Genomic DNA, 24,671 nt, shown 5'->3' with positions numbered 1-24,671 from the left:
TATAATATAATAAAACTGTAATTCAATTAAAATCATTAACATTAAAACCAACATAATAGAGGCAGGACATCACAAGGTGTCAAAGGTCAATCAGGGAAGGCATGATGATGATGATGATGATGATGATGATGATGATGATGATGATGATGATGAGAATAAGAATAAGAAGAATATAGGGATACTTTTATTTGCAGATCCCACCTTTCCCTCCAAATTGGTACTCAAGACAATTTTAATTTGACAATTAAAACAAATTAAAGGTGCTTTAAAACTATATAACTGCACAGATTTGGACAGAATCACTAGACCTGAAAGATAATTCAGATAAAAAGCTGGTGCCCAAATGAAGCCAGCGTTGGCACCAATGAGGGCTCCAAGGAAAGGACCTAAATGGGGACTGTGGTACCCCAAATTTGTGGAAGGTCTTCCCAGGTTCTTCTCCCCACCAGGCTGTATGATAGGGCACTTCCTAGTGTTGTCTTTGAAGAAGTCCTGGAAGTAGACCCTCCTTAAACTTGTTGATGGTCTTGGGCAGAGATCCATAGATGCCAACATAGAGGTGGCACCTGGCATAGCTGGGCATCCTCTTTACCCCCCTTATCTCCTTACCAGATTTCTGAGAGTTGGGCCTGTCTTGCCCGAGGCTGGGAGATGTCGCAGTCCTGTCAACCATCTCTTTCTCTGCTTCCCTCTGCCAAGACGAAGGATGAAATCAAATACCGCAGTGATCTGCAGTCTTCCTCAGAGACTTCTAGATCCAGGGCTCCCAGTTTAAGCACAAAATCTAGAACAGGATCCTTTAGTTTTCTCATCTAGTCTGGGATCATCCATGACCGCTCATCCCTGAGCTCTCCTCCAAAGATTCCTTGAAGATCTGGTTGATCCAAGACCCACATCTGAACCTCCTTTCCCCCTGTTCCTCAAATGTGAGCCATTGGTGTGCCATAGACCAATGCACTGCAATGTCTAGCCTTTCCAACAGGGCAAAACACAGCTAAAACAGACACACAGACACACTAGCAACTGCCAGCATCCAGGCTGAGTGAAATGGATACAGGCAGCCACGCAAAAAACAGATATCCAATGTCGGGCAGGTTTGGGTCACGCAGAGAAGGGCACAAAGGTTTCAGCGACAGCACGCCGTGTCCCCAGAAAGGGAAGAGATGTAGCCTCTGGACATGGAGAATGAGGACACAATACAGTACAACGCAAAGCCAAGAGTCACTAAGCCATAACACAACCCCGCCAGGTAGAGCCATTGCGGAGAAACTGGGAGTCCTGGATCTAGAAGTCTCTGACCGTGAGAAATTGATGCAAGGATCCATGGGGACTTTGAGCAAAGAACATACCTGGCATTGTTGTCCTTGGTTATTTGGGGGCCTTATCCCTTCCACCATTTGCCCCTTGCTCCAGATTAAGAGTTATGGAAAGGCAGGAAGGACCTTGGAGGTCATCTAGTCTAACTCCTGCTCAAGCTCTCCACCTCGCAGTCTTTTGCATGCATCAGAGACTCACCTGGAAGGGCTGTCCTGTATGGCTCCTTGGAGGGCTTCTATGGCGGGGAGACCCAGGGCTGGAGGATTGGGGGATGCTGGGTGAGGCGGTGCCCACCATGGCAGCCACCACTGCCTGCTGCTGCCTTCGGCGGAGGGCAGTGACCTGCTGTGCCATGTGGTGAGCCTAGCCAGGAAAGAAAGGACAGCATTTAGGGTTGTCATGGCTGTTTTCAGGCTGATTTCCTAGTAGTTGTTTCAGTGTTCGACTGCGACTCTGGGGACCAGGGTTCGATTCCTGGCTCACTTGAAATGGATTCTTTCCAACCCCTGATTTTTATGTCAAGGCAACACTGGCTGCATCTGCACTGCAGAAATAATGCAGTTTGGCACAGCTTTAACTGCCATGGCTCAATGCTAAGGGATTCTGGGGTTTGTAGTTTTGTGTGATATTTCGGGGCCAAGTAAAATAGGGTTTCGGTCACACTCACTCACCAAAACCGACTCCTGCTGGTACATTTGCTTCAGCGCAGCCTCCTTTTTGCCTCCTGGAAAGGAATGAAAACATTATGTTAAAAGAGAGATATTGAGAAGGAGAAAGGCATGGAGATGATGTCAAGTCCAACCTTCAGCATCTCCAGTTAAAAGCAGCGATGAATCCTAGTATCCTCTCTGTTTAAAATGTTGGCAGTTCAAGCTATTTTTCACACTATATTGCAGCTTTATTGAATTTTGCATATGGATGAAAATAATAATAATAATAATAATAATAATAATAATAATAATAATAATAAAAAATGTCCAGCTGCTCTCATGTAACTGGGATAGTGAATCTATTCTGGATTTCTAAAAAGTGGCTAGCCAAGGTGCTGAACCTGGTTTGGAAATATATATTTTAGGAGCCTGGACATGCCCTTTAACCTTCTGGAAAGAAGGCTTAGCATCTTAACTAGAGCAGAAGGAAGGAAGGAAGGAAGGAAGGAAGGAAGGAAAATCAGCTTGGTCTATACCAGCGTTTCCCAAACTTTGACCCTCCAGATGGTTTGGACTTCAGGTCCCAGGACTCCAGATTGTTGGTCCAATTGACAGGGGCTTCTGGAAGTTGTAGTCCAAAACATCCGGAGGATCAAAGTTTGGGAAGCACTGGTCTACACTTACCTGAGGTTTGGAGTACCCCCTGAGGGTCACCATTGCCACTGTTCTGGTCTCCGTTGCCCTGTCCGATCTGGCCACCTCCTTTCATCCGATAGGAGACCGCAGACGATCTCTCCAGCTCCTAACATACAGAACAAATCAGACTTCATTTGAGAAGTTGCCTAACAGAGGTTAGACCTCAAATTGTGCTTTCGCAGCATCTTCCTGCAGAGCCAAGGGTTGGGCTATATACCTCTTGGGGTCCCTTCCAACTCTAGGGCTGAGATCACGCATGTATATACACACATATTTCTACACTCTCCTACAGCCCAGTAGCAGTCATGAACTGGGAAGGTCGCCTGATACTGGGAGGTGCTGGGAGGTTCAACCACCATTTTGAATGAGAGGAGAAGCTGTTTGCCTTACCCCATTCCCATAGGAGAGGACTGGGTCAAAGAGGCTGTCCAGGTAGTGATCCAAACCCTTCTGGCTCCGGGGTTCGCTGAAGGTGTCTGAATCTGCTTCCAGATTTGGAAAGGCAAAGGAAAGAGAATTAATCCCAGGGATGTTTCTGTGTCTGCCATTGTTGGCAGAGGCATTCGTTGGCTTTAGGGAGAAAAGGAGGTTATAATGAGTGAATGGATGAGCCAAGAATATAACTACAAATGGCCATTTTGCACTGCATAATTCTGTCAATGGCAAACACACCAGCAAGCCCTTTCATCCTTACCATGGCTGCAATATCCCTCTGAATCTGGAAGGTTAGTCGGCGCAATGGTCGGAGCCTTTATCAGCGGAGGAGGAGGGACCTCTTCACTTGGATCCAAACCATGTCTGAATACTCTATGGACAAAAGCAAAGAGGAGCAGAGTGGGAAAGAGGATGGGGGTTCATGCTTTAAATCCCAGTTTAATAAAGGATAAGAAAGAAAGGGTGAGGCAGCATGGTGTTGCGGTCTGAGTGTTAGGTTTGAAGGACAAATGGGACTCCTCTGCTACTTACGCTTTGCCACTCGCAGTCTTCTCTAGGTCTTCGGAGGCAACAATGAAGTAGGACTTCTGCTTCGGAAAGCCACGGATCAGCTCCAGGTCAGAAACCAGGTCCAGAACATAGTCATGGCCGGCCAGCTCTGCCCACTGATTGCCGTCCTTCATGGCGACTGACCAGCCTCTCCATCCTTCAATGAGTCCCCTGGAAAGAAATATCACCTATGAGTTGTCTGAGGTCCTTGATGTTGCATTAAAGGCCAGGAAAGGTTGAGACATTTGGGTAGAAATAAGCAATTCCATGCATTGTCAGGACCTCATTGTGGGTTGCATGAGGTTCATCAGGAGTCACAACCCATTTCAGGATGGAGAAAAGAAGAATATCCAGAGATGACCAAACTGAAGGATGATAGGAAGAGAAGAAGAGCCATGATAGATCAGAGTAAAGGCCTCTCTCTGGTCCAAGACTCAGTTCCTGCAGTGGCCCCCAATGCAAAGTCCTCCAAGAAGACATGAAGGCACCCGCATCTTCCATCTTGCTCTCCTTGCAATTTGAATCCACTGGTTTGTGTCCTACTGTCTGGTGCAGCTGAAAACTAGCTCATCTCATCTTTTACATCAGTGGTTCTCAACCTTCCCAATGCCATGACCCTTTAATACAGTTCCTCATGTTGTGGTGACCCCCAACCATAAAGGAGCGGTGTCTCGGTTCCTAAGACATCATAAATAAATATTTCCGATGGTCTTAGGCGACCCCTGTAAAAGGGTCATTCGGCCCCCCGAAAGGTTGTGACTCACAGGTTGAGAACCACTGTTCTCCATGATGTCCCTTCAGATACTTAAAGGGATGACATGAATAGGACTTGTTTTCTCACTTAAAGAAGAGGGTTCAGATGGGGGGGGGGGGTTGGAGGGGTCAGTTTGGGGGATTTGATGCAGTTGTATCAAGTGGACACAGATATGGTACCTGTCCCTGGCACAATAGGAAAATAAAAATGCAACTCCTTCACATGGTCCACCTTGAGATGCACTGGTCCATCAGATTCTCCCAATCCCCCTTTACCTGTACTTCAGGACGTTTTCTGCAAGGGCTTCTCCAGTGGTCCAGGAATGGATGGGGCAAGAGAAGTGATCTCCTGTCAAGGCAAGTCATCACCATCAGCATCATTATCTGTATCATCATCATTACTATCATCCTCCTGCCCAGGCAGTCTTGCTCTGAACAAACCTCTTGCAAGCAGAAAACTAGTCTGCTTGCAAGCTCTGTCCCTGCTGTGCTAGTTTCTCTCTCTTTGTTGTCATTATTGTGTCCCTTCATGTTGACTTCAACTTGTGGCAACCCTATTGTTGGGTTTTCTTAGGAAGGTTTATTCAGAGGAGGGTGTCCTGGTCTAATTCTAAAACACCCCTCCAAATATTAAAGAAAATGACCTTACAATGCACAGAAGGTAGAATAACAGAGTTGGAAGAGACCACAAACATCATCCAGTGCAACTATCCAAGACATCATCCAAGCACTGGTTCTGGGAGGACATTTTAGGGCAAAATTTGGAGAGCCGCTGGGGCACACAAATAGTTGTATGTGGTCCATGGGATACATCTACTGCAACCTTGGTCTAAAGTCTGGCCTGGTCTACCATCTCAGGACTGTATCCTCCTCCGCTCTTCCAGTTCCCAAGCAGTCATGCCAGCTTCTTACCATTGAAGCCGTAAACGTCCAGGGCCATGTTGACTCTGTCTCGGCTGGTCGTCCATTCAAGAAGGCAAGGTGGGAAGGCCCGAGCAGCGTCCATGCCACCCTGGGCCTTCTCCATGGCTTGCATGAGCTTGTGCTGGCAGACGGGTTTGTAACCATCGAAGGCGTAGTCGGAAACGAACCTGAAGGGGGCAAGGAGAGGAGAAGGTGAAGGTGCCCACCTGGGGCCAGTCCAATGTTGGCACTTGGCATCCTCTGGAAGGGGCAGAAACCTCAGTGGGTTCTCATACACCCTACAATTGTTTATTATGCCCAATGCATTTTGGAATATAAAAATCCCTTCTGCAAGGGCTTTTAAAAGACAAAAAAATAAAATATGCCAATGTTAGCAATGCAGTTACGGATTCGTCATGTTTTGGAATACAGAATTTTTCCTTTGGGGGCTTTCAAAAGTCAAGAAAATATTTTTAAAACATGCCGACATTTGCAAGGTAGCTACAGATTCGAAGCAAAGAGCGTGACGCCGAATCATGCCAGTGTTCCCAAGCCCAATGCCCCAAACTTTGAGGGTCACCCGCGGGCATCACTCACTTCAGCAAGTATTTTTCCAGGTTCGGGGAAGGCACAAAAGCACTCAAGCAGGCGGCCAGGAGGATCCAGCCGCGCTCTTCGTTGTGGACGTTGGTGTTGCGCCAGACTTGGTTGGCGATCTGGGAGAGGATCTCGTCCCGCAGGCCGGGGGACGCCAACCCCTTCTGCACGATGTAGTTCCCAAACAGGTTCTCCTGTGTGCCATTGAGGTGAGGGTCGCCCATGAAGCGGAGGATCTGCCATGCGGTGAAGAAGTGGATAAAGAAATAAAAAATGAACTGCCTTCCCTAAACAGTCCATGTGCCTTTGTGACAACCAAAATCTCCTATCTTGGCGCTCCCCTACCAGCTTGAAGAGGCCGAGGGCTTCGGGTGCCAGGCTCTCATCCAGAAGTGTCAGAGGAGAGGAGAGGGTCCTGGTGAGCATCCCAAAAAACGGCTCCTGGGTGGGGAGAAAGGACCAACAAAGCAAAGATGAACCTCTTTGCTCCAAGCATTTGCTCACTTACACTTTGGCAGAAAATGCAAGAGACAGAAGGCCTAGGGCATCAGCAATGCGCTTGAAAAGCCATTGGTAAGATTCGCCAAAAAGCGCTGCCACACTTTCTAGAGCACAATTTGAAACAGTCCCATCAAACCGACTCTTTTTCTTTAAAGATTTCTAGTGGTGCTGTCGCTACCCAGGAATGGATACTGCTAGGACAGGGGTCAGTTTCCATTGTGCTTCACAAAAATGATGTGAATAAACTACCTGTTGCTCCGCTTGGCCAAGGACTAAAAACTTCAATATTTCTGAGTGCTTACCTTGAAGTGAATCCGCACATATTTGGTCATGGGGTAGTTGTTGATGTCGAGGGGCAAGGTGAGCTGGGAGTCCTCCTGCAGTTTGGGACGAGGGACGGAGGCCACGCAGTCCTCATTCACTTGCTTGTGAACTACGGGGAGACACAAAAGAAAGGATTGTGCAAGGAGGAAGCCATGGGGGACAATGGGAGAAGATGTAAGGAGTCCCCAAAAAAGAGACCATGAGGGAGATGTTACACTGGCAAGGCCCTACTGATGTCATGAAGCAGGAGATGTGAAGCATTGGCTACAGTTCTTTGTTGTTGCTATTGCTGCGTGCCTTCAATAGCAACAACGACAATGACAACTCTAAGATGAACCTATCATGGGGTAGGTTCAATTTGTCTTCTCTTGACAAGATTTGTGTAACAGAGGTTTGCCGTTGACTTCCCTTGAGACTGAGAGAGAGTGAGTTGTCCAAAGTGGGGTTTCATGGCCAAGCTGGGAATCAAACCCCGGTCTCCACAGTCATACTCCAGCACTCAAACCACTATGCCATGCTGGCGCACTACTGCTGAGTTTATCAACTATAAGTCGCATTTGCTCTTTGAACTCAGTTTGCAGCAACTGAAGGAAACTGAGGACAAAGGTGGAGGGAGGAGAGAGAAGCCGGGGCATTCGAAATGCAGCTGAGAAAGTGGGACGATTAGGAGAATTAACCACAGCTGTCTCTATCAAAGTGGGACGCTTGGAAAGGATGGGGTTAGATGCTGCTCATCATAAACAGGGGCCTCTTCCGAGTTCACAGTGCCACAGTTCTATGAAAGCCTACCAAGATGCAACGGATTCATTAGATCCCAGGGATGCAGATGCTAGAGTCCCTCGAGGAGCAAAGGGCTTCAGGTCCAGCTCACCTTACCAACGGGTTCTGCAATTTCAAGTCAGATCCCACCCCATTTGGAAGCATCCCAGGTAAGAACAGCATACCTGCCACAGTGTTCAGCAGCCCAACCAATTCTGCAGGGATTTCCAAGTTGGCAACCCTCATCACCTCTCGCTTGCTCAGCTCCTGGTGGGATTGAGAGAAAGAGATGAATGAAAAGCAATGGTCTGCTTGCATCAGGAGCTTCAGTCAACCCCTGAAAATTAGAATTAGGAAGAAAGGTTTTTGCTTAAGATCAGTTAGTCTCCAAGGTGCTACAAGATCCCTTTGCAAACTGATATTCCAGACTAACATGTCTCTGAATTCTACTGGAATATGTATCTATGTCTTTATTTGTTTAAGTTGCAAATGCATCCATGCATCTGGGACCTGCTTCAGCCTGGCAACACCCATCCACTTTGTGCCAACGTCTCTCTTTATCCGTGCCCAATGCAAAGTCAGGGCTGCCCTGGCATTACCTGCTCAGCCTTTTTCTTCTCCTCTTCGGCTCTCCGACGCTCTTCCTCTTTCCTCTGAAAACAGAGCGGATTTTGACAGTTAGAGATGCCCCACCACCTTGTCAAAGATGGCTCCAGACATTTGGGTTATTGTTGCTGTTGTTATCATAATCCTTACCATATTAATATATAATTTTGAAAACAATAAAACAAAGCACATAAACAAAGTGAACATCATCGCTCTCCTCCTGCATTCTACCTGCCTTTCAAAAGCCCATAGCTAGAAAGCACTTTAAGTCATTGCCATCGGGTTCTCTACTTTGCATGGAGAAATACAACCAGAAGGGGCTATTATTGTGGTTTGAGCATTGGATTATGACTCTGGGAACCAGGCTTCGAATCCCCACTCAGCCATGGAAAGCCACTTGTGCAAGTCACACATTCTCAGCCTCAGATGAAAGGAAAGGCAAAGCCCGCTTTGAACAAACTGAGCCAAGAAAACCCCATGATAGATTTGCATTAGGGTTGTCATAAGTCGGAAAGGCTCTGAAGGCACACAACCTCACTCCCAACTAGGAATAACAAACCCATCTTTGGCTCTTCTCAACAGGATCTGGGGCGCCCTGTCTCTGTCCCCCAGTAGCACCTCCTAGCAAACCTTCCTTGCTGGTGACTCACTCCATCTTTGGCCTCATCCATCTGGAAACGGACAGTCTTCATGGTTCCCCGTCCAGCTGCCAAGCAAGGCTAATGTGTGCCCAGCGCTGAGCTTTGTGCCAGCTGAAGCCAGGCAGATGCTCCAGTTATGGCTGTTTGCTTTTGGTGAGTCACTCCCTTTAACCCTTTCCCACGCTGCTGGTCCTCTGCATTGCTCTCCACTAATTCAGACATCTCTCATGAGACGTGGGACATTCACACAACTACTTGCCACTTATTTTGGGGTGCTTCAAATGCACTTTAATCTCTCTTTAATGTCGAAATTAGCCCCAATGTGAAACTCCTTCCCAAATGTCACCCGGTGGGTTTCAAAGGCTGGGATACAAACCCTGCTCTCCTGAAGTCCAACACTCAAACCATGCGCTCTTGTTAATGCACCTTCAAGTTGACTTTTGGCAACCCAGATTTCTTCAGAGATTTGCCCTTGCCTTCCTCTGAGGCTGTAGAAATAATGCACTTTTCAACCATTTGTAGCCTTCCCTGGCAAAGGATGCTGGCACCTCGCAATAGTACAAATCCCAGCAATCTGTAGGATGGAGCCATTGCAGTTAAAGTGGTGTCAAATGGCGTTATTTCTACAGTGTAAAAATACACCCTCGCTCTCCATCATCACTCTGTTCCTAACTCTATTCCTCTGTCTTCCACCAACTTTTCTGTCTGGGCTTGCAATGGGCAACCTTGAATCACAGTCAATGGCACCCCTATTCTGTTCAGTGACAGCCTGCTTTTGGCAATGCGCATGAAGTAGTCTCCCCAAATTGCTGTTTTATGGCTGAGGTGCAATCTCCCTGTCCCCATTCGGACAATGCTAAGGGCAATCTGGTCAGCTTCCTTCCACACCTGAGTCTCCAACATCAAGGGTGGGGCACAAATACAGCCGGACATTCAGAGTCTCCTGCCAGACAGGTAATGCAGGTTACGGATCTATTCATTTGGGAATACGCCAGACCTCTTTGTGCATCTATAAGGTTTCAAACAATCGCATCGCTCAGCTGTCCTTGATGTGTATGCTTCGGAACAATTAGAGGAAAACAGGGAGGGAACGCATTGGCTTTTTGACTACTAGACCCACCTGCCTCTAATAAAACCTGTATGTTGTGTCTTTCATTTTCTATCCTGCTCTATTCTCTTGCTCCAACTGGGATGGATACTCAGCCTCAAATGTACAGTGGGACCTTTGCATCTGCTGGGATTTGGTTTCAGGATCCCCCCATGGATGACAAAACCCGTGGATGCTCAAGTCCCATTCAATACAATGGCAAACTAAAATAGCATCCCTTACATAAAATAGCAAAAGCAATATAACACATGCCACTCAAATGAAAAATACCAATGGCCAAAATCCTATTGTTAGTCTCAACCAGAGTACAGCAATTGAACCAACTGGATTTACCAATGTGTTGATGCACCTCTCAGCAGCTGAAAGCATGGTTCTGCTCAAGATGGGACTCACCAAGAGGTCTGTCAAGGCAGGGCTTTCGCCCTGAGATTCTTCCCTCTCACCTTGAGATTTGGGAACGCTGCTTGGGACCATGCACCCAGCTCCTGTACCCAAGACCATCCCCTTCTTGCCCCCAAAATGGAAACCCAGCCGCCACCGGACTCACCCTGAGATACCTCCGGCGATTGACGTAGATGTGCACCAGGCACCTGACCTTGATGAGGGTCCGACGCAGCCTCCGAAACCTTTGCCTGCAGGACGGGAAAGCCCCCCGGGATGGAGGTGGGAAAGATCACACCAAGCCTCAACAACACTTTCTCCTACCCAGGGTGAAAAACCAAAACAGAAGACAATAACCCACAAAACGAGAGCAGACCAAAAGGATGGCAAACATTGACATGGCGGGGAGGGGGGAACTCAATGCTCAGATGGCAGGAGGTACATGGGGTTTTCTTAAATGAGATGGAGAGGGCAAAGAAACGGTGGGCCTCTAGTTGCTACTGGACTCCAGTAATGTTTCCAAATCTTAGTTTTGCCAAATATGTTATATCAGATAATGATGGTGGACGATGCTAACCAACGTTCAGCTTGACCTGACACCCACAAATAGGTACTTATATCTTTACTTTAAAAAAGTAACTTCCAACAAGAGTTGTCTCAGCACCTGACCAGGTAGCCCCGGCCCCGGGCCTGGATGAGGATAATCCTGCGTCGAAGGGCATAGAAGCGCTTCTTGATCAAGTAGCCGCGGGTGTAGCGTTGCAGCGTCACAATGGCCATGTGGATGATGCGCTCTCGCTTGGCCTCCAGTTGCTGGTAGACACTCTCCTTCATGAAGAGCTGAAAGGAGGAGAAATGGCACCGTTCCTGAAGACGGCTGGTTCCCCAACCTTCCTTGGTATTTGTCTGATGAAGTCACTTGTGCCATGGATGGCCTGCTCCTCAAACTATTTGAAGTGCTTTGAAAGAGGAGGAGGAAGAAGAAGAAGAAGAGGAAGAGGAGAAGTGAGGAAGAAGAGAAGAAGAGGAGGAAGAAGAAGAAGGAAAAAGAAGAAGGAACAGGAGTGAGGAAGAGGGGAAGAGAAAGGAAAAAGAAGAAGGGAGTGAGGAAGAGGGAAAGAAGAAGAAAAAAGAGGGGGGAAACAAGGAAAAGGAGAAGAAGAGAATAGGAGAAGGAGGGTGAGAAGGAGAAGGAAGAAGAGGAAGAGGAGGAGGAGGAAGAGAATAAAGAAGATGGAGAAGAGAGGAAGAGGGGAAGAAGGAAGAAGAGAAGACGTTTAGAAGGAAGAAGCTGGAGGAGGAGGAGGAAGAGGAAAGAAGGAGAAAGAGGAAGAGGAGTAAGAGGAAAGAAGAAGAGAACAAGGAAGAAGAGAAAGGGAAAGGAACAGGATAGAGGAAGAAGAAGGAAGAGAAGAAGAAGAGGAAGAGGAGGGAAAAGAAGGAAAAGGAGAAGAAAAGACGCAGGAGAGCAGGAGGAGAAGGCCCTATCCCAGGTTACTATCAGAAGTGCCTGGGAAGGTGGTGAGACTGAGAAAAATGTCTCTCTTGAAGATTTCATGGCCTTGACTATGGGAAGACTAGTATATACTTAGTAGAGAAGTTAAGAACCTGCTGGGTCCACTGTCACATACCAGAAAACCCAGTAACAACATTTCCACACTCCAGGCATTGCCACCTACAACCATGTAATTCCGAGGAAGACGTGGGCTGCATCTGCACTGCAGAAATAATTCAGTTTGACAATGCTTTAAGCACCATGGCTCAGTGCTATGGAATCCTGGGACTTCTAGTTTGTTGTGGCACATCTCACAAAGCTGCAGTTCCCAAAGTTGCATAGCATGGAGCCATGGCAATTAATGTGGCGTCGAGGAGCTGATTATTATTTACGCAGCGCAGACAGCAACCACAGTTGCCCTACCTTGGTGACTCCAATGGAGTACATCTCTGGGGTGACGGCGCACAGCTTCTTGAGCACCCCGACACAGTTCCAGCCGTCCGGGACGATGTCGTATCTGATGTCCACAAGACAGCGGTACCTGGAGGGACACAGATGGAGGCTTGAGGAGGCCTTCTCCTTAAGCCGTCCTCCAAGAAGAGGTGGCCAAGTGGTGAAGACCAAGCAACACATCCAATCTGTCTGAAAGACTGTATCTTCTGATACAAGACCTTGCAAATGTTCTTCTCTTACTAAGCCAGTGTCCTTCTTGTACCTCGATCTCATTGGAGAGGTGGGGTGTAAATCAATTTATTATTATTATTATTATTATTATTATTATTATTATTATTATTATTACCTCTCAATGAAGACATGGAAAGGGATGCGCACAGGAAAGCCCAGCTTCCGGATCCGGATGGTCTCCAGAATCCCTGAGTGCCGCAACTGACCGCTGACGACGTCCGTCTCGAAAAGGTCCGGCTCCTGGATGAGAAAAGGGGAAGAAGAGCTTTCAATGGCAGACGAATTGGTCAGTTTGCATACCCTCTTACAGTTCAGAGATGAAAAACCGGGACACGGGTGGCCAACTGTCCCCTTTTAGCAGGGACCGTCCCCATTAGTCCTCAGTTGCAAACTAAGGGGTGTTTGGAGCCATACAGAGCTCTCCAACAATGGGATTTTACATATTTCCCTTGGACCAAAACTGGAAATGACTGGGCAGATGTCAGAAAGAAGTGCTACTTATTTTGGGCAAAGGCCATATATAAATCAAATTGGAAAAAATAAGTGCTATTTTGATGACAACAGAAAAGACTTTAGTGAAAATTATGGTGGGATCGTTGCAGGGGAAATCATCTTGTTCAGCTTTCCCCAATGTGTCCTCCAAAGAGATTATGCTGCAACTCACATCATCCCCAGATAGTATGGTTATTGCTTCAGGAAAGCTGGTTAGGGTCATGTTTACTGGGAGATGAAGACTAGGAAAAGGAGACCAGTTGAGGTTTAAGGTGGGAGCAAAGGAAGAGTATGGTTGATCTGATCACAAGTAGCCACATCTCCAGGAAAATGGGAAGAAAGGACAAAGAGATACCTTTTTATTGTTGGGCTTGATGCAGCGGACGAAGAAAGGGTTACACCTGCAAAGACATATACTTCTACTCATTTATGGATATATACGCTTCCCATCCCTCTCTAAACTCAAGACTATGAAAGATAAACAAAAAGTTCTTAGCCTCTATATAAAAATATATTCCAAATTATTGTGTACAAAATAGGCACTAGCTTGTAGAAATAAATCCCAAATTACATCATTATTTGCAGCAGGCAACAGCACTTTCTGCGCAGGAGATAAAACATGCATCTCATTATGTTTGTCCATATTTTCAAATATTCTTTCCATCCCTGACTGACCAATGGCTCAATGGCGATGTACGCTCACCTCTCCATTTTCTCCACCAGTTCCAAGAGGGATTGCTGAAACTTTGCTGCCACCGTCTGGGGCTTGTATTTCCTTCGTCCGGTGCTGTTCCTCCCCATGATTGTCTTCTGCTGGGCCAAGACTTGGGCATGGCTGTAGAACAGGTTGGCCACCATCTGCGCCGAGAAGAGAATAGGTAAAAACCTGGGAGAGATGCCAGGTGGGCATTGATTCATTCTTCCTCTATGATGCTTGGAGCGTCACCCATGATTCTCTCCTCCCCACATCCATCTTGCCTTCACAAAAACCCTTGAGGTTGAAACTAAGGGCGTAACCACTCTGCAGAACTGCCATGGCTCCATACTACAGAATCCTGGGGCTTGTAGTTTGGTGAGGCATTCAGCCTAGTCTGTCAGTGAAGGGTTGCACTGGCTTTCCTCTGAGGCTGAGAGAGTGACTTGCCCAAGATCAGTGGGTTTTTATGGCGGAGCGGGGATTTGCTCCCTGATCTCACAGAGTTGTTATCCAATGCTCAAACCACTATACCATACTTTATAAATCTGGTTTGCTAGCAGACTCTGAGCATGTTTGACAGACTCTGATCAGTGTCACATCTGTCTAAAAACACTGTGGTCTTCAGTTTACGAATGCTTCAATTCTTGAACAAACACCAACTCCATTGGGAAGATGCAGGGATCATATCACAATCCACCCAAAATAGACCTACCTTGGTTTTGCTGTTGACAAAAAGGTCCAGGACATCTTGGCGAACTTGGTCATAGTTTTTATCCAAGAACTTATGCACCTACAAAGAAGGAAAGGAGGAAGGGGAAATGCAGAACGTGGTATGTGCCAAAATGCAGCCTAGACATACAGGATTCCTCTCTTTTGCTCTGGGAGCCATGGCCCTGAGCCATGGAAAGCCTACTGGGAAGTGGAGTTTAAATTGCAACGGGGGTCACTGACCAAGAGTAGTTGGATAGTAATATAAAAAAACAGAATATACCCTGTATCTTTTCCCCTTTGTGTTTGTCCCTTTTCGTTGCCAACAAGTTCTCACCTGGTAGGTGACTCTGCCCGCATAGTGCCTGATGGAGAACTCTGGAAGAGGCAGCTTTGGCTTGAAGTAGAGTGGGTTGGCGCCATGGTGATAATGGCACTTCTGGAGGAAAGTGTGGTCCGTAGCCTGGAAGGATGGAGGAAGAATGGAGTGATCCGGTCAGTTCAGCAGCAGCCTCTGGGTTCGAGTCATGCTCTCTCAGCCTCAGAGGGAGGCAAGGCAAACCTAGTCTAAAGGAACCTTGGCAAGAAAACTCCAGGAGTGAGTAACCATAGAGTCAGCTTGAAGGCACACAAAAACAACAGATGAACATGGGCTGAATGCTATACCCATCATCCATAGAGTTGGATGCCTCTGCAATGCCCTTTTCTCTATATATGGGATTTTTTATTTAAGAATTGCTGCAAGAATTGCTCCATCCTATTAAAGTGATGATCCATGGCACCTGAGGAAAACTGCTCTGGTCATCCAGGATCTTCAAAATCCCGTGAGGCCTCTGGGCAATGAGTTCGATGCAAGCCTGGTTGTCATTGAAGGCGATTTCTCTCCACTGGAGCTGCTCCAGGATATATTCCTCCTGCAAACAGAAGACAACCAAGTAAAGCCTTTGCTTCCTTCTGCAGAAGAGCCACCTTCGCCAGAACATTTTGGGAAGATACAGGAGAGGACCCTATCACACCAAGCATTTATCATGGCCCAAATGCTTCACAAGCGCGGCGGTGGGATGGCAGGCCACACTGCTCAAACGTCTGCGGAGCAGCCATTTTTTGCATAACGGAACTTCCTGTTATTACAAATATGGCTGCTCCGCGAACGATTCACTGACAGGAGAAGAGCGGGACACACTTCAGTGACACTTCAGAAGTGCGACTGGCGATCCCATACACATACACATGCGCACAGATTCAAGCGCCTCCAATTCTGGAGGAGAAGGTGGGTCCCTTTCTCACCTGCTCCTCCTTGAAGACAATCTTGTTGAAGAAGAACTGGAGATACTCATTTGCGTAGTTGATGCACAGCTGCTCAAAGCTGTTGAAGCCAAGATCCTATTGAAAACAGGGGAGAGGAAAGTCTGAAAGGGCCTGTGGTGGATTTCCCCATAGGAAACAAAGACAACAAAGGACTTTACTATATAGGAAATACAAAATCACAGCTGTAATCTTATACGGTACAACCGCTGTAACCAAAGAGAATATATCCCCGGACTTACCGCAGAAACACAAAACCATAAATAGTAGTGAACCCTATTGAAATGAATGACTTCTGGTGGAAGATGGCCATTGAGTTGTGCTGGAGGATCTTGAGATTCCTAGAAAGAACATATCTCTAGGCATTTCTAAGTCCTCCAAGAATGGCTCTATGGTCAAGGTCCACTGGAAGGATACCATAGAATTGTACTGGAGGACCTAGAGAGAATATGTTGGGGTTTTTTTTATGTGGGTCCAAAGGTCCCCATCCCAAAGATATGGGGTCAAAGATACTGGCTCTACTCTGGTGCCACAACAAACTACACTTTCCAGAATTCCATAGCTTGGAGCCATGGCAGTTAAAATGGCATCAGATTGGAATAATTCTGCAGTGCGGATGCAGCCAAGAACACTGGTGCAGGATCAGACTAAAGGCCCATCTCATCCACATGACACCAATGGTCCCCATACGCTGGTCCTTCAGGTATTTTAGACTTCAACTCCCAAAATCCAAGGGCAATTCAGGGCCAGAATACTCCAGGGTGCAACCTCAGAGAAGCCTTCCCCAGCTTTGTCCTCACCTCAAAGCCATAGATATCCAAGACGGCAATGGAGAGCGTTTGTTGCCTGGGGTAGATGAGCCTGTTAATTCGGTCCGTCAGCCAGTTGAAGAGCAGGGAGTATAGGATCTTAGCAATGGCATCTCTGAAAAAACCCACAAAAGCAACACAACGACTGCATGACTAAAGATATAGACCTTTGCTAAGTTCATTCTTGCATGCAAGGAGCAGTAATTTCAAACATTTTGGCCCTGCTTTGCTAGATAGCTAGAGCTTTGGTCCCTGTTTTGGATGGTTTTTTGCATGTCAGGACAGTTTGGTCCTCAAGTCATTCTAGGACTTCGGGTCCCATCATCCTCTTTTACCTGGCATCGATAGCACTTTCAACAGTCAGCGGCGTGAAAATCTTCTCCCTCATAGTCTCCTATGGAGAGAGCAAAGGGAGAAGCCAAACGGGATCAGAAGAAACTAAATACGTATTTCTAAGGTTACTTTTGAGATTTCTTTTGCTCAAATGGGATGTTCACTCACTAGACGTGAATATAACTTCCTCCTTTACACTCCCCAGAAATTGATACACAGGGATAGTAAGGGTGGGCTAAGTTAGCAGCTGCCCCTACAACTTGCAGCAACGAGTTCAACAGTTCAGCTTTGAGCCACGTGAAGAAGTACTACTTCTTGTGTTTCTGAATTTACCACCCTCCAGTTTTTGGTCTTCTAACCACTCCATGCACCCCGCAGTGTCCAGATTTCAAGATGTCCTCCTTCGCCCGCCGCTTACCGTCACTTTGTAGGTGATGGACCTTTGCAAACCCTCGGGAGATATTTGCAAAAGCTCGGCCACGACGCGGATCTCCCTGGCGCTCACAACCGAAGCCACCTCCTGGAAGTCTGTCTGCAAAGCAAGGAGTTACGCTTAGGCTCAACATCATGGGTAACCTTTTATAATGTATTTATAAAGGCTGAGAAATAAAGGTACAGTGGGCCCTTGGTATCCGCTGGGTTTTGGTTCCAAGACCCTTGACGGACACCAAAGTCTATGATGCTCAAGTGCTATTATAGGCAATGTTCTAGTAAAGCTGTGCCCCATATATAAAATGGCAAAATCGAGGTTTGCTTTCCCCAGGTTTTGCTTTCACCTCGTATTTCTCAAAATAGACGTTTCCCAGGTGAAGGATGGAAGAAAGGATCCGGAAGATGCTGTCCTGGTCGTGGGGAGTGAAGTGCAAGATGTCCATGGCATCCAGAAGCCGGTGAAAGTCCTCCAAGTCCACTTTGCCAGGAATCTCACAATTCCCTCCCTGTGAAAGGCATAAAAGAGAGAGATTTGTGTCTCCAGGTAGACTTAAGCCCATTGCTTCACTCAGTTGAAGTCTCCTGGTCTTTGCTTGCGATAAAAATCCAGTGCCTTCCTGCTTATTTATGTATTTAGTATACATATTTCCCACCCTCTTGCACCTTATATATGGACAATGTCCCCCTTTATCCAATGGATCGTTGACTTCATGGACGCTGGTCCATACCTGGTTCAAATAGTAGTAAGTCTCTGCCTCCTGAAGACAGAATCGCCGCTTCTGCTGGGCAGGGAGTCCGGCCAGCATCTCATAAAAGATGTGGTAGTTCCGTTCGTTTTTGGCCTACGAAAGAGACATTATTGGCACCGAATGTGGATCTGGAAGTGGGTTGCCCAATTAATACCACTCTGGGCCCCAAAATTTCAGAGCCAAAACCTAAGAGGCTACCCCTCAGTGAGGGACCTGGGGATCTCATGGTACATTAAGCATCAATCCCAGTTGCTCAGAGGAGGATGTTTGGATTTTTTTTACCAAGCAAGTCAAATAATGGGGAAGGTGTATGTGAATGTATCTTTTAATCCCAGGTTATGATGTTGTTGTTATTGGGTGCCTTCAAGTGATTTCCAACTTATGGGGACTTCACTGTTCAGCCATGGAAACCCATTGGGTGACCATGAACAAGTCACATACTCACAGCCCTCAGAGTAAGTCAACGATGATGGCAAAGCTCTTCTGGAGACATCATGCCAAGAAAATGCCACTGGGCATTGAATTCAAGATACAAAGCAAAGGAGAGCCAGCAGGGCACAGAGGTTTGACTGTTGTATGACTCTGACTCTGGAGACCAAGGTCTAAATCCCTGTTCAACCATGGAAACCCAATGGGCGACCTTAGGCAAACCTCCTCTGAACAAACCTTGCCAAGAAAACCCATGATAGGGCCGCCTTAGAATGGCCATAAAGTGGAAAAAACTTGAAGGCACACAACACCTGCTTTAAAAGAGAGGATTGTTAGGGAAACAACTGAGAAGCACAGAGCCTCACCTGAAAGACAACCCTCGATTTCTCCAGAAGGTACTGGGAAGTAATGGCACCGCAGATCAACCCACTGATGGAGAGACAAAAAGCAGTGAATTTGGGCTGGATCTTTTCCATCCCCACATTTCTATACAAATGCAAGAGACTACTTTGTGCACCTTGAGAAAAATCTGACCTCTATTAACACATGGACCATTCTGCATGCAAAACGTATTTTTATTGCTGGGCAGAATATTCTTCGAAGCCTTAACATAGGGATTTGAGACATGCAGCCCGAAAGACAGGGGAGACAAACGAAGGGAAAAGGCTGGTGCGTTTTACTTACTCCTCCAGAAAGATTTCCACAAACTTCCCAAACCGACTGGAATTGTTGTTCCGCACCGTCTTGGCATTTCCAAAGGATTCCAGCAAAGGAGTGGCTTCGAGAATCTGACCCAGACCAGACAAAGAGCAACAAAGGAGAGAAATTAAATATATACACCATCATGCATTAATGGGGCAACAAGAAAACACACGGATGGCCCAGAAAACAGAAAGGCATTGCCAAGTAATAATAAAAGGGAAGCGGTCAATTGCAAAGCAAGCAACTCTGGAGAAAAGGGATAGCAGGAGAGGAAAAATGGGACGGAGATGGTGGCTTCCATGTCACTGGGGCAGCAAATCCACTCCAAGTTTTAACTTTGTCCTTAAAGGAGTCCTCCAAGGTGCTGAACTCTATCCCTTTAAGAGGTTCAAAACCTTGGACATCTCCCTTCAAGCAAAACACAGCAGTGTTCTAGGTGCGCATGAGTCCCAATGCCTTGCCCTCTGCAATGGTAGGAATTGGGGGACTGTAGGGAAATTTCATTGGATGCAAAATTCATATTTGGGGATACAATGTCTGTTTTTGCTCCCACCCATCTATAGCTACACTTTTGGATGATCAGAAAGAGGGTGCAGAGGGTCCAAACTGTAACTGCAAACGTAACGTATGCAAACTAATCCACTCCATTAAATCACGCAGAAACACCAGCACTGCAAACCAGGCGCTCCATACCTCTATCTGGGGAAAGACCATAATGGAAGCAGAAGGCATATGGGAAGATACGGCATCCGAGTTTGGGAAACAATGAACAACAGAAGTCAGGGTTTTAGGAGGCTCCAAAGAGTTTGACTGCCCATCCCATCCCTTACAGCTGTCAGTCAAAGGAGCTCCATGTGAGACGACACATCAGGGGTGGAAAATGTTGAAAAACCATGGGGTTTTGAGGCTGAAATGATTTCCATAGGAACGGCGTACCTGCTGCGTCGCAGATTGTTTTTGGTTAATCGCCGCCAAGTAACGAAGGATCAACTTGGTGGCTTCCGTTTTCCCAGAGCCGCTCTCACCGCTAAAAGAAATGGAACAAATAGCCTTTTAGGGAAACAACGAGAAAACCTCTTTATTGAAACAACTCTGAAATACTAAGACTAGCTTGACAACAGAGCTAAGATATTTGAGGGGGTTGGACTTTGCTGTGTGCCGTCAAATTGCTTCTGACTTATGGCAACCCAAAGGAGAACCTGTTGCAGTGTTTTCTGGGGCTGAGAGTTTGTGAGTTGCCCAAAGTAACTCCAATGCGCTTTTATGGCCGAGCAGGGAATCGAACCCAGGTCTCTAGAACCAAGCTGATAGAGAGAGTCCAAACCACAGGCTGCCATGGCAATGAAGATTAAATAAAAATGATCACAAAGACTCACCTGATAATAATACACTGGTTGAGTTTGGCATCTCTCAGCTTGCTGTAGGCGATATTGGTGATTGCAAAAAGGTGCCTAAAGGAAAGGAGGAGGAGGAGGAGGAGAGGATCATCTTTGGTAACTAAAACACTAGAAACTGACTTTAAAATGTGATGCCTTCAGTCAAAGACGGGCTTAAATCTGATTAATATTTCAGCAAAGTAGCAGCTATAGGGAAAACAAAACCCACTAGAACCATGCTACCTTTCCCCCCCAATGACAGTAGCTCCCATGTCAGTGGGGCAGTGACTCTATGCCAGGGTTTGGTTAGCAATAAAGGTGTTCTCCAAGGTGTTGAATCTAGTTAAGACCAGGTTTCGGCCCCTTTAGAGCCTGGAGTGGACCCACTGCCCCACTGACATGGACACTATCAGCATCTGTTGCTTATTTTAAAAACAACAACAAGGAGAAGTGGAGATTTGTCTGTTTTTTACTCTTTTGGAGTAAGAGAGACTTACGGCGGGTTCTCCCCCAGAGCTTTGCCTTCGTATTGTAGCACATGGTCAGTCCCATAGATGTTGTACATTTTGTAAGGGTTCATGGACACTAAGATGCTGCCTATGTAGGTCTGGGGAAAGAGAGAGAAAGGGAGAAACTCGGAGGAAAAAGATACACTCTGAATACTTGCACTGTGCAAAAGGTGGGACTCTTGTAGCCCTCCAGATGTTGTTGGACTCCAAGTCCCAGCAGTCTCCTAGCAAGTGGCAAAGAGCGTTGGGAGATGCAGTCCAATGACCACTGGAGGGTCACCCTGATCCCCACAAAACTCTGTATATAGTCATGAGCAGTTTTCATACTTTAGCAAAGGTACCCAATCAGTTTCATGGACTGGATTGGATTTCAGGTGTTCTCAGGTCATATCAGACACCGAACCCACTAAAACACATTGACTATTTTTCTGGAAGGGTAATGATTTTTGAAGCACAGGAAATGAAGCAAAAGTGAAATTATACACCGAGCAACTTACATAAATGAGTCCTCGTTCAAACCTCCTTTTGATGTTCTGGAGAACCACACTTTCTTGGAGTTCCCTGACATGAAAAGAAAGAAGGGAGGCGAAATCACTTGCTGAGAAATGGAGGCGGAGGTGGCAAGGGAAGGAGTCTGTGGCCAATTTTGCATCCCATCCCACCCCACTAATGGCCACAGAGGACCACCTGAAATGGCCGAGAGCCCAAGGGACATGCCAGGGCTTCAGCAATGCCAGCAGCCCCAGGAGCTGAATTCCCATCAGCCACAAAAGCCAAGTTCATTACAACCGCAACCCTCAAATGAATAGCTGGTCTTACAATACCTATCCCTGCAGAGAAATGGCAAGAAAGGGAGAGACAATGGAGCATTTAAGTAAGAAGCAGGCTGCTAATAGGGACCCAGATGGGTCCATAAATATCCCAGCACATCCCTTGATCTAGTAGGGCTGACAACCATCCATCATCTTTGGGAGAAAGCCATGAGCTTTGTTTCTTTCCTGTTGCCTTGATCTCTGCCTGGACTGTGACTATTCCTTTGGATTGCTTTATTAGACTGACTAATCACTTGTGAAAAGACCTGGACTGGATTAATTGATCACTGCTTTTGCAACCGATGCCTTGGTGAGCCAAACGTTGGGTTGACACCAACCTTAGCGACTCCAATGAAAATGCCTCACAGATGCCCTAGAAGGTATTTGGGGGCATTATTATTATTATTATTCTGCAGGAAGTATGTGGTGGAGGTTTGGCCCTAAAAAGTCTTTTGGGGGGCTTCTCACAGTTGCCCACCCCTGTTTTAGAGTCGCTGTGAGCAATGTTCTCCAAGCTAATGTCCTCCAGATACATTAGACTACAGCAACCATCTGCCCCAACCCTGGCTGGAAAGAATAGGAGTCCTGTAGGTACCAAGATGGGAGAAAGCTGCCTTGTAGGCCAGGGATATTTACATTTCTCTAACACTGTATTGGGTGGCGATGGTGGCTATTAAGAGTCACCAACGTCTAGGAGTCCCTTGGCCACTTACTCCAGCTGGGTCATATCTTCCACGCTGTCGTCTTCCAGATTTTGGTGGATCCCACACTGAACATTGTGGCCGGGATGCATCTATATTTTGTGGATGGAGAAGACAAGAAGATCAACGCATGCTCAGAGACATATGCCCTTGGAGCATCTCCGTTTGCCAGGAGAAAGGACACCGAGCAAAATGAGATTAACTGGGGAGCAGAGGCCAAAGAACGGAGATTTTTGAGATGCCTTCAAGACAAAGGAAGAGACATCTTAAGTACCAAAAGCATGTGTCATAATTAATTTGTTAGTCTAAGGTCCTTCCACATTGAGTATCAGATGCTAAGGATAAGGAACCCATTCTAGATGGTTTTGAACCCGCGTCTCCAGCGTAATACTCTTTCGTTCTTTCTTTTACCTTTGGGAACAGTACATACTCACCAGAGTCTCAAGGCAGCCACACAGACCAGTAAGTAAATCCTCATCAAAGGGTTTTTAAAAAGGCATTCACACCGGGCTGGGCTTTGAATGGGACTCCACTTGGCCTGGCTCTGGTTAATGCAACAGGAGTCGGCTTGGCTCTAATTAATCCTCTCCTCTTGTTCGGAGCTTGGCTCCATGTCAGGGATCGGATCCCAGCATTAGCATGCCGGACCGTCCTGTGTTACAACCGACAGTGTGAGCCTCTGCTGATCATGCCACATTTTATTCCTTTTTAATTTAATATATAGAGTTTATCAAAATAAAACAATTGGGCACACATTAATAAAGCTCTTTTCCAGAACTTAATTCATTATGCATATGTCATTGTATACAAATCTAATAGGTTCCTCTTGACTTTCTTCTTACTTGGCTTTTGTATTTCCAATAGTTAATCTAATAAGCAAAACAAACAAGCAAACCACAAATATTGTTAACTGTTCACATCAGTGTCTTCTGATTTTATATAAGGCAACTAGGGATCCTTGAATTACCTTAAACTGCCGGATCCCACCATATTCTTGGTTGCGCGCATACGACCCCCGCGTCAGGTACCAGAAGAGGCTGCTTCCTCCACGGCGGGACCCCCGACGCTTAGAGCTCGGCGGACGCTGGAAGAGCTTCTCGGAGCCCCATTCGTTGGGCATCTCATGGACACTGACAGTGTGGTAGTCAGACCAGGGTTCGTTTTGCCTAGATGATCTCCTGAAGGAACCCATCCGCTGGACCTGGGGGGTCACGACTGCATACCTCCCCATGCCGTCCTCCATTACATGTTCTAGCATCTCACCAGGAAAGCGTGCAGGGTCTGGTCTTCTTGGTCTGTTATACTGATCTTGGAGAGGCAAGGAATGAGCCATGGATGGACTTCCTCTCCCCCGGCCATGGGGTCCTTTGAACGAATAGGACCTTTGAGAGACTGGGCTTCCTAAATTGCTGGGGCTGCCACCATAGGACAAGTTTCCAGATGAGAATTTGCGGCCCATGGCTGGAGAAGGCGACTGAGGGTAGCCTCCTTGTTCCATGTGTGTCAGAGCGACCGCTGCATCAGCAAATGAATCTCGAGTAAAGGAGCGCCTGGAAAGAGCCGGAGAGGGTCCCGGAGACTGACCGTATTGTGCCCAGTATGGATTCCTATCTTCCATATCAATAGGGGAAATCGGCTGTGCCATGCCGGCAAGAGGTTGACCGATACGTTGAAGGAAGGCCTTGCGGGTGCTAGGGGTAGGACTCAGGGGCCGCTGATTGAAACTCGAAACACTTCTTAGGCTTCCGGGACCTCCTCCCTTGGGTAAGGGGTTCCAGGGTGGTGTTACTCTGTTCCCAGGAGGGTAACCCCATTCTTCTTGCTGCCACCAGGATGGATTTGCTGACCCATGGGCCTCATCAAAAGTTGGAGCGTAAGGAGACGGAACTATGGGGGACTCCTGGATGGTGACCCTCCGGCTCCCTTGCCTGGCCGACATGCGAGGAGAGTCCCTGGCGGACAAAACCGGAGACTGGGGGATGAACTGTCTCATGAACTGGTCCCTCATTAGTGGCTTCACTACTTTGGTTGGGGGTTCGTTCTGCCGGTTCCAAGCTTGTGGGAGTCTCCCCGGCGGGTCAACAGAGAAATTGTTGATTCTTCTCGCCGGTCGGAAGGGATTTGGGGATGGAGGAGGTGGTGACCCAAAATGCCTGGTGGACATTTGAGGCGAGGAATGAGACCTCAGACTCGCAGCTGGGCTGCTGCGGAAACCCAT

At 47.0% G+C, this 24,671-nt stretch overlaps 1 protein-coding gene across 1 annotated transcript in view; it reads right to left on the bottom strand.

The window, feature by feature from the left end:
• LOC149306515 (unconventional myosin-XV-like) overlaps positions 1 to 24,671 on the bottom strand; it is a 41,352-nt gene extending 16,681 nt beyond the window's left edge. The window contains 37 exon segments of the mRNA XM_089540893.1: positions 610 to 691; positions 1,516 to 1,680; positions 1,989 to 2,041; positions 2,652 to 2,769; positions 3,054 to 3,145; positions 3,358 to 3,470; positions 3,630 to 3,818; positions 4,677 to 4,749; positions 5,313 to 5,491; positions 5,901 to 6,136; positions 6,246 to 6,341; positions 6,704 to 6,834; positions 7,670 to 7,751; positions 8,084 to 8,137; positions 10,387 to 10,471; positions 10,885 to 11,060; positions 12,139 to 12,256; positions 12,515 to 12,639; positions 13,247 to 13,292; positions 13,595 to 13,749; positions 14,301 to 14,378; positions 14,634 to 14,759; positions 15,079 to 15,210; positions 15,584 to 15,679; positions 16,402 to 16,525; positions 16,746 to 16,804; positions 17,162 to 17,275; positions 17,520 to 17,681; positions 17,904 to 18,017; positions 18,719 to 18,797; positions 18,799 to 18,839; positions 19,992 to 20,082; positions 20,432 to 20,506; positions 20,929 to 21,038; positions 21,438 to 21,501; positions 22,466 to 22,545; positions 23,421 to 24,671. Coding sequence (XP_089397019.1) covers positions 610 to 691; positions 1,516 to 1,680; positions 1,989 to 2,041; positions 2,652 to 2,769; positions 3,054 to 3,145; positions 3,358 to 3,470; positions 3,630 to 3,818; positions 4,677 to 4,749; positions 5,313 to 5,491; positions 5,901 to 6,136; positions 6,246 to 6,341; positions 6,704 to 6,834; positions 7,670 to 7,751; positions 8,084 to 8,137; positions 10,387 to 10,471; positions 10,885 to 11,060; positions 12,139 to 12,256; positions 12,515 to 12,639; positions 13,247 to 13,292; positions 13,595 to 13,749; positions 14,301 to 14,378; positions 14,634 to 14,759; positions 15,079 to 15,210; positions 15,584 to 15,679; positions 16,402 to 16,525; positions 16,746 to 16,804; positions 17,162 to 17,275; positions 17,520 to 17,681; positions 17,904 to 18,017; positions 18,719 to 18,797; positions 18,799 to 18,839; positions 19,992 to 20,082; positions 20,432 to 20,506; positions 20,929 to 21,038; positions 21,438 to 21,501; positions 22,466 to 22,545; positions 23,421 to 24,671 — 5,164 coding nt within the window.

This window comes from Sceloporus occidentalis, unplaced genomic scaffold (assembly GCF_023333645.1).
Source record: "Sceloporus occidentalis isolate IW3139 unplaced genomic scaffold, rSceOcc1.0.p SCAF_10, whole genome shotgun sequence".
In the NCBI taxonomy this organism is placed as follows: domain Eukaryota; kingdom Metazoa; phylum Chordata; class Lepidosauria; order Squamata; family Phrynosomatidae; genus Sceloporus; species Sceloporus occidentalis.
Note: the sequence above shows the minus strand (reverse complement) of the source record. Positions and strands in the feature narration are given on the sequence as shown.